General features: G+C 37.2%; 1 protein-coding gene across 1 annotated transcript in view; it reads right to left on the bottom strand.

Moving 5' to 3' along the window:
* INTU (inturned planar cell polarity protein) overlaps nt 1-11,870 on the bottom strand; it is a 134,571-nt gene that overhangs the window by 52,284 nt on the left and 70,417 nt on the right. The window contains exon 5 of the mRNA XM_006887553.1: nt 9,859-9,977. Within this exon, the coding sequence (XP_006887615.1) occupies nt 9,859-9,977 (119 nt within the window). The remainder of the gene's footprint in view (nt 1-9,858; nt 9,978-11,870) is intronic.

Below are 11,870 nucleotides of genomic sequence, written 5' to 3'. Positions count from 1 at the left end.
TAATCGTTTTTGGATAATCTTCAGTAGAATCTTGCTTGCATGTGAAATCAATGACACTGTTCTGTAGTTTCCACACTCAGTTGGGTCACCTTTCTTTGGAGTGGGAACCACTGCAATCCCAGAGGTAGATGGTTCGAATCCACCAGATGCTGTGCTGGAGAAGGAGGGGCAATCTCCTCTTGTATCAGTCAGATCTGATTTGATGGTATACATACCAAAAAAAAATAGTAGGATTAAAAAAAAATGGACTCATAATACGGAAATTTCTTGGCATATAGGGAATTCTCACGGTATGGTCTGAGGGGAGTTGTGCTACTAATTCTAAGATGCTATCTCTCTGGCGTTCGAATCCACCAGTGGCTTATTGGGAAAAATATGAATAATTTCCTACCATGTGACTTACTGTCTTTGAAAACATGGTGGAGGATCAGCTACGAGTAGGTGTTAACTCTGTGGCAATGAGTTGAATTTTCCCGTTATATACCGAACCACTACAGAGATAGCAAGGGATAACATGACAACAAAAATATGCCTGAAATTATTAAACACACACACTTTTAGGTCAAAATAAATACAGACTTGTTTGTAGTAAAAAGTTTATGCATTTTTGATAATATTAAATGTTATATGTAAGTTTTCAAAAAAAGCTTCCATTCTAGTCTATTACTAGAACAAACCTATTCAGATTGCCGATTTAGGTATAAGATTTACTAAGAGTTTACAAAGAAAAGAAGATATAGTCCTAGGCTCACAAGAAGATGATAATTTATCAAGAAACACTGATAATATAAACAAATATTTATCTCACAATGTGACACTAGAAATCTAACAAAACACTGAAATAGGAAAATATCCTGAAAAGGACCTTTCAGGAGCAAAAGTGTTCCTTTAAAGACTGAAGTTTGCATGACACAAGTTTTAGAATTTTAAATCACCTTATAAGCTGGGCAGTGAGAAAAGAATACTCAAGAAGAATTTATGCCTTTAAATTATGGTGTTTGTGAAGAATATAGCAAATATCATAGGTCACCAAAATAACAAAATAACAAGTTACACATGGAAGAAGTGTAGCCAGAATGGTTCTTAGAAGTGAGGATGGTAAGCCTTCCTCTCCCACACTTTGGGGATGTTTTCAGGAGGAGTCAATCTCTAGAGAAGGACATCATCCTTGATCATCATCAGTGAGAAAGAGGAAGCTTTTCAATTAGATGGATTAGCACAGTGTCTGTAACAACGTGCTCAAACTACTTCAGAATACAAGAAAAAGAAGGGACATTTCTAGATTTTATTCAATGAAGCAAGAATAACTACGATACCAAGACCAGGTAAAGACAACACCAATAAAGAAAATTACAGACCAATTTCTCTCATGAACTTAGATGAAAATATTCTTAACAAAATCCTAGCCAATAGAACCCAACATTATCTTAAAAGAATAATTAATTATGAACAATTGGGATTCAGTGCAAGGATGGTTTAACATAAGAGAAGCAAACAATGTAATCCACTCTATCAGTAAAACAATGGACAAGAACTACATAATCATCTCAATTGACACAGATATGGTTTGTTGTTTTTTTAACAATATCCAATACCAGATCAAAGTGCTGAAAGGAATAGAAATAGAGGGGAATTTCCTCAATATAATTAAGAGTTGTTTTTGTTGTTGTTGTTGTTAAGTGCAGTCAAGTCGAGCATGACTCATAGTGACCTTATGAACAAAATACCTGAACCTAATTCTATAACTATTGTAATTTCTCTAAGTTTATAGAGTTTCCAGAGGCATGTGGTTTAGCAAGTGGATGCCACTCTTGCTTCCAAGCCTGTCTTAATCTGGGAGCACCACCAAACACTGTTAACAAGAGTATATACTCAATATCAACAGCCAACATCACCTGCAATGGAGAGAGATTAAAGACATTCCCCTTGTAAACAAGGACTAGGCAAGGACACCTACTGTCACCACTCCTATTCAATATTATACTGAAAGTCCTACCTAAAGGAGGAAGGTAAAAAAATGAAATAAGAGGCATCCAAATTGGCAAAGAGAAGGCAAAACTACCTCTACACTCAGATGATATATAGCAAATATCTAAGACTCAGTAAGAAACTGTTAGTAATAGACCAAGTCAGCAGAGTTGTAGGATAAAAGATTAACAAAAATCAGTGAAATTTCTCTACAGCAGCAAAGAAAACACTGAAAAGAAAAAAAAAAAACCATCAATTACAACAGTCCATCACAGATGAAATAGTAGGCACAAATCTAACTAGAGACACTAAAGACCTATATGAAGAAAATGACAAATACTATGACAAGAAACAAAGAGAGCTAGTTAAAGAGAAAAATAGAGCTTGTTCAGGGATAGGGAAGGCTCAGTGTTGTAAAAATGACAATTCTATCAAAAGTAATCAACAAGTTCAATGTAATCCCAATTTTTTAAAAAAATCTTTATTTTCTTTTCTTTTTTTATTTTATTTTATTATTTTTGTGTGAGTGTACCATCAAATCAGATCTGACTGGTACAGGAGGAGATTGTCCCTTCTTCCCCGGCAGAGCATCTGGTTGATTCGAACTGTGTGCCTCTGGGATTGTAGTTGCAGCTCCTTACCACTAGGCCACCAGAGCTCCCCTGTAATCCCAATATTGATACCGACACCCTTCTATAAGCAGAAGGAACAGCAATTTCCAACTTTATTTGGAAAGGAGAGAGAATAGACAAAGTTTTACTGAAAAAAAAGAAACAAACGGGGAATCATAATCCCTGATCTCAAAACTGACAACACAGCCATAGTAATTAACAACAACTGATCACATTAATAGTTTTTCAAACATAGCCAAAAATTGCAAAACCAGGAGAGAATAAAATAGATGAATCATATCTTCTATAAATCAAATTATAATATATATCAAAAAGAAAAATTTCTCCAAAAGAATGGAAAAAAGAAATCTCAGATTGGGGAAAAATTTAGCAATGGTACATCTGACAAAATACTCATATCTACAATATATAGACTACATCAGCACCTCAACAAAATAAAGGCAAACAACTCAATTGTAAAATGGGCAAAAGAAATGCAAAGGCCCTTCACCAACAAAGACATTCAAATGGCTAATAAACATATAAAGAAATAACCAAGATCACTATTGTCATTGTTAGGCACTATTGAATTGACTGACTCATAGCAGCAACCCTATTAACAACAGATCTGACCCTGTCCTATCATGTGCCTTCCTCACAAACTCTGATACATTTGAGTCTATTGTTACAGTTACTGTGTTAACCCTTGTTGAGTGTTTAACTCTTTTATGCTGACCCTGTATCTTTCTAAGCATGATGTCTTTTTACAAGGACTGTTCCCTCCTACCAACATGCCCAAAGTATGGGATGAAGTTCCATCATCCTTAATTCTAAGGAACACTTTGGTTGCACTTCTCCAAGACACACACTCATCCCCCCCAAATCTATGGGATATTCATTACTCTTCTCTAACACCACAACTCAAAGGCATCAATTTTCTTCTGTAATCCTTATTAAGTGTCCAACTTTTAGGTGCATAGAAGTATTGAAAAGATCATGGCTTGAATCAGATGTATCTTATTCTTGAAACGGACATCATTGCTTTTTAGTACTTTGGGGAGATCCTTGAAAGCAGATTTTCCCAATGCAACACATCTGTTGATTTCTTGACTGCTGATACCAAGGGTGTTGATTGTGGATCCAAGTAAGATGAAATCACAATTTCAGTCTTTTCTCCATCTAGTAGGATGTTGCCTATTGGCCTTGTTGAAGAATTTTGCTTCCTTGATGTTGAGATTTAGTCCATATTGAAGGCTGTCATCTTTAATCTTCTGCAGCAAATGTTTTAAGTACTCCTTACTTTCAGCAAGCAAAGTTGTATCAACTCTGCTTGATAATTAATGTATATAATGAATGAGTTTTAATTAATGCAGATGAGTCTTCCTCCAATCTTGATGTCATATTCTTCCTTATAAAGTCTTTCTTGTTGAATGACTTGCTTAGCATACAGATTACATAGGTATGGAGAAAGGATACAGCCCTGATGTATACCTTTGTTGACTTTAAACCAAAACAACAAGATGGCATTTCACCCCAGCAACAATAGCAAAGTCCAAAAGTCCAAAAAGACAGCAAACAATAAATGCAGAGATTGTAACTTTAATGCACTGCTAGTTGCTTTTGTTATGTGCCATCAAGTCACCTATGACTCACAGTGATCCTATGTCCTGAACTCTGCCATCTCCTGAGCCAATCTCATCATCTCCAACAGACTTAATTTTATTGTTCCAGTCACTGAGTTTAACGATCTTATCCTGGGTTTTCCTTTCCTGTACAGTCCCTCCACCCTTCCAAGCATGATGTCCCTCTCCTAGGACTGGTCCCTTTAAGCCATGGGCCCAAAGTATGTGAGAAGGAGCTTTAGAATTCTTGCCTCCAGGGAGCAGTAAGATTTCACTCTCTCTAGGACAAACCTGTTGTTTGTCTTCCTGGCAGTCTATGGTATGTTTAACACTCTTCTCCAGAACCACAACTCAAAGGCATTTATCCTTCTTCTATAATCCTTACTGCCCAGCTCTTGGATACATAGCAAATAACAGCGAAGACCATGGCCTGGATCAGGTGCCAGGTGCATCTTAGTCTCTAGACAGATATCGTATTCTTCAGTACTCTAGAAAGGTCCCTGATTGCAGACTTTCCCAATGTAATTCATCTTTTGGTTTCCTGACTGCTGGTGCTAAGAGTGCTGATTGTGGAACCAAGTTAGCTGAAGTTATCAACAATTTCAATCTCTTCTCCACCCATCATGAAGCTGCCAATTGGTTCAGTGGTGAGAATTTTTGTTTTCCTGATGTTGAACTTCAGGCTATATTGAGGACTACAGTCCTTGACTTTCTGCAGCAAATGCCTGATGTTCTCTTCAATTTCAGCAAGAAAAGTTGTGTCATCTGCATAACGTAGGCTGTTGATGTGTCTTTCTCCAATTCTGATGTCAACATTCTTCCTCATAAAATCCAGCCTCCCGAATAATATGTTCTACATATAGATGGAAAAGGTATGGAGGTAGGATGCATCCCTGACACACACACCTCTCCTGATCCTGAACTATGCAGTTTTTCTTTGCTCTGTCTGACTACTGCTTCCTGCTCCAAGTATAGGTTTTGCATGAGCACAATTAAGTGTTCTGGTATACCCATTTTTCTCAAGGTTAGCTACAATTTGATGTGATCCACACAGTCAAATGTCTTTGTAGGGTCAAATGTAAAATGGTAAACCACTATGGAAAACAGTCTGGCATTTCCTTAAAAAGTTGAAAATAGAAATCTCATTTGATCCACCTATTCCACTACTGGGAATACACCCTAAAGAAATCAGAGCTGTGACACAAACAGATTACTTATGTTACTGCAGCGTTGTTCACAATAGCAAGAAGATGGCAGCAGCCCTGGTAACCCTTAAGCAAATGAATGGATAGAGAAACTGTAGCACATTCACACAACTGAGTATTATGCAGGATTGAAAAACAATGAGGAACTCAAGAAACACATAACATGGACAAGTCAAAATGGATAATATGTTGAGTGAAATAAATCAGTCACAAAAGGATAAACACCATAAAAGAACACAGTTGGGAAAAATAGGATAGTTATGGTGTGGAGGCAGGAAGAGCAGGAATAGAATATATAGACAATGAACCTGTAAGGGAAATGGTGAAAGGAAGATCAACTTGAAAAGAACTGATGATCAGACAATATATGTGTTACATTTAACAATCTGATACAGGACATGCGTAACTGATTGAATCAAGGAGGGAGAAGAAGAAATAAACTAAAAGGTTTACATTCAGAGAAACAATTGTGGAGGACTGATAGGGATAGGAGGGGAAGGAGAGGAAACAGGTCAGCAAATGGATAGACAAGGTGAAGGGAAAAGGAGATTTTGATAAGACCTTGTAAATAGAGGCATTATACAATCATAATTAATGTTATAAAATGAAATGTGTATTGAATGATTCAATGGAAACCAACTTAAAAAGAAAAACAATCTAAAAATAAAAATAAAAACAGCAAAGATTGTGAGCATGGTGCAAGATTAGGCATTGTTTTGTTCTGTTGCACAGAGAATTGCTATGAATCAAAATTAATTTAATGGAACGTGACAAAAATAACAAGGTAGCATAAATGGTTGACTCTAGACCTCTAACTAGAAGACTGCAGGTTCTAATTCATTCCAGCGCTTTCACAGAAGAAAGCCCTGACTGTCTCATTCAAGACTATACAAGAAAACTTCATGAAGTAGTTACATTCTGCAACACAATACAAGGTCACTATGAGTTAAAACTGACCTGACAGCAATCGATCTCAACAAAAATATAAGCCAAATGTAAATGTGTTCTCAATGAAACTTTTGAGGTGATGGATATATTCATTATCTCAATTGTGGGGACAGTTCCAGCACGTATACTTATATCACCTATAATTATATATTTTATGCATGCATAGTTTACTATACTTCAATCATACAATGATGCTGAATAAAAAAGAAATTTTTTCTGAAAGGATGAATAATGACCTACATAAATATAGAAAGACACTGATCCTCTCTATTATAGGGAAGGGATAAAGAGACGATCAGTAAAGAACATGCTGTTGCTGTTGTTATGTACCATCATACTGGAATCGACTCACAGCTGACCCTCTGGAAAGTTTTCAGAGGCAGTAAATCACACTGCACAACTTTCTCCTAAGGAGCAGCTAGGAGATTCAAGCTGCCTGCCTTTTGGTTGGCAGCTCCTGAACTAGTTTTCATCTGCTGTGAACCCTTATGATACAGAGCTCTAAGTCTTTGGAATTTCAAATATAAATTATGAAATAGTTTATTTCCAAAAGAATATTATTCTTTTTTTTTTTTACAATTCATTGTTTGTTTGGGGGGTGTGTGTGTTTGCGTGTGTACCATCAAGTCAGATCCGACTGTCAAAGGAGGAGATTGCCCCCTCCTTCCCCAGCAGAGCATCTGGAGGATTTGAACCATGTATCTTCAGGATTGCAGCACAGCTTCTTGTCACTAGGCCTCCAGAGCTCCCTTAAGAATACTATTCTTGCATTATTAAAACTTCGAAGTGCATATACTCTTAAAAAGTATTAGATTTTATATAACCCCAATCAAACCTGCTGCTGCTTAGTAGGTTCTGATACACTGTGACCCTCCAGTGGGTTTCTGAAGCTTTAAATCTCTATGGGAGAACACTCTGTATCTTCCTTCAACAGAGTGGTTGGTGAATTCAAACTGCTATCCCTTTGCTTAGTGGCCTGATACACTATATACCATATTATCAAGGCTCTTGTTGTTCGGTGCTGTCGAGTCAGTACGACCCATAACGACTCTACAAACAACAGATCTGAACCCTGTCCTATATCCTGTGCCATCCTCACTCTTCCTAACCTAAGAGCTCATTGTGACAGTCACTGCGTCAATTCACTTGGTCGAGGATCTTCCTCTCCTTCGCTGGCCCTCTACATTTCGGAGCATCAGGTCCCAATCCAAGGAACAGCTGCTCTTAGCAACATGTCTGAAATATGTGAGGCATCTTTACCTCCAAAGATCACTTTGGCTGCATTTTCTTCAAGACATATTTGTTTGTTCTTTTGGCTGTCCATGAGATGCTCAGACCTCTTCTCAAATATCACAAAAGGCACCAATTGTTCTGTCATCTATTCATTGTCCAGTTCTCAGATGCATAGCAAATGATTAGAAAGACCATGGCCTGAATCAGATGCACCTTAGTTCTCAAACTGACATCATTACTCCTCAATAATTTGGAGAGGTCCCTAGCTGCACACTTTTCCAGTGTAATATGGCTCCTGATTTCCTGACTGTTGGTACCAAGGGTGTAAATTGTGGATCCAAGGAAGATGAAGTTGTTGACAGATTCAATCTTTTCTTCATCTATCATGATGTTGCATATTGCCCTACTGGTAAGAATCTTTGTTTTCTTGACATTGAGATGCAACCCATATTGTAGGCTTGATTCTTTGATTTCGTGCAACAAGTGCTAAGTGTCTTCTGAAACAAGTGCTATAGTTGTGTGCTCTCTTTAAAGAACTGTAGTGTTACTAAAGTGTGTCTATAAGAGCCCTACTTCAAGTTTTTAAAAGTGCACACAATTATAGCTGGATACATATAGTGCTAAAACAAATGGTACCAAACCCATGGCCATCAAGTCAATTTCCACTCATAGCAATTCTCCATTAGGATTTCAAAGAGAAGTAAGTAGACTGCTTCATCTTTCTCTATTAGAATGCTGGTGGGCTCCAACTCTCAACCTTTCCATTAGTTGTTCAATATTTAACTCACTGAGCAACCAGGGCTCTCTGGGGAAAAAATTAAAAACTCAAACTTTGACAATCTCTTCTTTCCATAATTAAGCATGGCATTTTAGAATTCTCAAAGCTCATTGTTGTCAAGTCAGAACTGACTCATGGCTGACCCTCCAGTGGTTTTTGGAAGCTTACATCACATGGGCAGAGTCTGCCTGTATTTCTCCCCCTGAGATTCAAACTGCCAGAGAGATAACTATACTGCCTTTGGGTGAGCAGTACAATTTCCTACAGATTATGTGATCAGAACTCCTTATTTCATAATTGTTATGTGCTGTCCTATCAAGTTGGAACTGACTCATAACTGACCTTTCAATGGGTTTTCAGAGGCACTAAATCATATGGGAAGAGATAGCCTAACTTTCTCCTATGGAACAGATGGTGGATTTGAACAGCGTGCCCTTGTGACTGCAATGCAGCATCTTACCACTAGGCCATCAGAGCTCCCTATTGGTAAATCAATTTGGACTAAGATATCTGGCTCTATAAAGATTAAAGTAATGTATTTTCCCAAAAATAATTTCATATCAATACAATATGCCTATTTTCCATTGAATAAAAACTGCACAGATGACAATCCATGCTGAATATCCTTCTGAAATATATTGTTCTATATTTTTCTATCACTGTTGTAAGAACAGAACATTTTCTGACTATACAAAAATTTCAGTATTTAATGAATCTTTGTAAGCACAAAAGAACTACCTAGGCAAAAATTAAGGAAAACCAAACAAAAGAACATGAAAAAGCCAATACTTATAAACAATGGTAAACTTAAGAAATATGACCTTTGTGAAGAAATCCTAAAGTTCAATTATTTAAAGTGTGGCAAAATAGGCAGATCTGGGGTTATAGTGACAGCCTAAATTTAGGTTAAGTAGCTAACTGATACAAACAGCTTATGGAGCTCTGGTGGCTTAATGGTAATTGTGCTGCCAATGCAAAGGTATGCAATTTGAATCCACCAGCTGTTCTACAGGAGGATGGGCAATCTTTTCCCTTGTGATTTACTGAAAATCAGGTTCTGAAAACCTGCCAGAGGATGAGCTATGGGTTGGTTCCAATGTGATGATACACAACAACATCAACAGCTTATATGAGAAACAAAATTCACTGCAGATACTTTATCAGAATATATAAAGATTTTGTGTGTAAGGAGCTGTGTTGCTATTCTAAAGGTTGAGCCTCTTCGGAGGTTCGAGTTCACCAGTTTCTCCCCAGGAGAAAGATGGGCCGTCTCATCCCTTGATTTACCACCTCAGGAAACCCCCTGGAGCAACTGCTCTGAGATGCTTATGACTGGAGGCAATGAGAGTTGAGTTGTTATAAAGATCTACAAATAGACACAATTACATTTTGTAACAGACATAATTTTCCTTGTATTAGCAGTTTGTTTGCCAGAACCAAAGAACAGAACTTGAAAGGAACAGAATTAAAGCTAATTAAAAATCAGTTATTACCTAGTAACGTGTGTCCCAGTTACATTTTCCAGCATGTCACAGAGTGTGAGAAATATCCCTCTCACGCTTTTAAGTTTCTGAGATGCTTCAGACCTTGGGTAATGGTAAAGGATTTCCTGCTGTTAAATGAAAAGAAACAGAACTTTCAACCTTATTTCTGTTATGTAATGGTCACATTTTAAGAAAAGAAGAAAAAGTGAATAATTTCACCATAGGGAGTTTTATTAAAACACAGGATTTGCCTAAAATTTTAATCTATTAACTTTTATTTAAGACGCTGCATTTGAAAACAAGTTAGAGAATGTCAAAATTGCTTATGATACCAAACTATATACTGAGTGGAATATTGATATGCTGGAGTAAGGAGAATGAATTTCAAACAATGGTTTAAACCTTAATGTAAAAATTTCTAATACTAATAATTTCCTATATTCCATTACATAAGTATTTTTACCTTTTACGGTTATGAATCTACATAGATATCACATAAAGGTAATTATTTAAGAAAACCTCATTGCCTTCAAGTAAGAACCAACCCATAGTTGTCCCTCCAAAGGGTTTTCAGAAATCTCTAAATCTAAATCTCACTATAGAGGAAGTTGCCCATATTTCTCCCATAGAAAATTATATGTAGCTTAAAAAGTAAACAGCAAAACAATAAAATACAGAATTGGTCATCCCTTTCTGTATATGTTCTAGTACAATGTTCATTCTGATTTTGAGATGGGTTATTTTATTTTGTGAAAACTTCTTCCCAGGAGCTATTCTTGAAACAGAAAAATACTAAGCACTTGTGAATAGTCTTATATAGTTCTGTGATAGCAAAGGCTTATAATTAAAAATGTTTTTCCTAGCCAATGATTAACTGTTTATTTTGTGCTGAAGTATTTTTACTGTATTAAGGAGAGAGGATTAGGGTGAGGTATCAGCCCCACCCTACTATATGTGGTTATATAAGCTCATGGTACCTCAGTGCTAACACTCTTTCTGGGACACCTGTTTTTCCAACTACACTGTAAATGACAGTCTGCAACGCTCACCAGTCTCTACAAAACTGGTCTGCACTTTTACAATTATATAAGTCATTTCCCTGAAGGATCCAAGTCTCTGGGAGATTTTCCAGGGAACCACCAAACTCAAGTGATATAGAGGAGTGAGGGAACTGAGCTAAGGAGGAGCTGTTATGTTGGAAACCATGGACTTAAACAGTAAATCAAGCATTTGGGGGACAATGCTGACTTGGCACTTGTGGTGCTAAGGGTTTACTGTCCAAAATGGTTTTCTTACTCATTAACTTTGCCATGTGATGGGCAGGAATATGTGAATAGGGTGTGTTAGCCTATCCACAGGGTATTGGTTAGGTTCACCCATTCACAAGGGGATTGGCTAGTCTTGTATTAAATTGAGTGGATCTGGCAGTAAAATTGAAGTCTCACCATGTACATGCAGGCATGTAGTGTGTGCCCTTGGGTACCAAATTTGGCATGGGAAGGAGAACCAGAGATCTGCTGTGAGATACAGTGGACCTTGGGACTGCTACACCATTCTAAGAGCCTTTTGCTCAAGTGTGTTAGAGGACTTGGGTGGCGGAAAAGCCATAATTAGCAGGACTAAGAACTGTAACATTAGCCTAAAGCCACAAGGCTCAAGTCTGAGACACCTGTGAGCATATTTTGGAAGCTGTCTTGACTGTATTCTGCTACTAACCTGGATTCTAACCTTTTGACTTTGCCAGTATAGTTCTGTTTGGTCTGTGAACTACTGCATCAAATTCTGGACCCAGTAAAGCAATAAGATTGGTGCTGGAATGAGTAGAAAGAGGTGAGGGAGTGTGGAGGACATGTCTGACCTCCTAAGAATTATTCTATGTTGCTGATGTTGTTGAAAAGGACAGTTCTCCTTTGGGAAGCTGGTAAAGGTCAGAAATAAGTTAATAAATGGCCATCCCCATGTGGTTTTTGTTGGTTTATTGTTTGTTTTTACAATAGTATTTGTTTTTATTATAAAAACAA

Source organism: Elephantulus edwardii, unplaced genomic scaffold (assembly GCF_000299155.1).
Source record: "Elephantulus edwardii isolate Elephantulus edwardi_28Jun2011 unplaced genomic scaffold, EleEdw1.0 scaffold00058, whole genome shotgun sequence".
NCBI lineage: Eukaryota > Metazoa > Chordata > Mammalia > Macroscelidea > Macroscelididae > Elephantulus > Elephantulus edwardii.
This window is presented reverse-complemented; position numbering and strand designations above follow the sequence as displayed.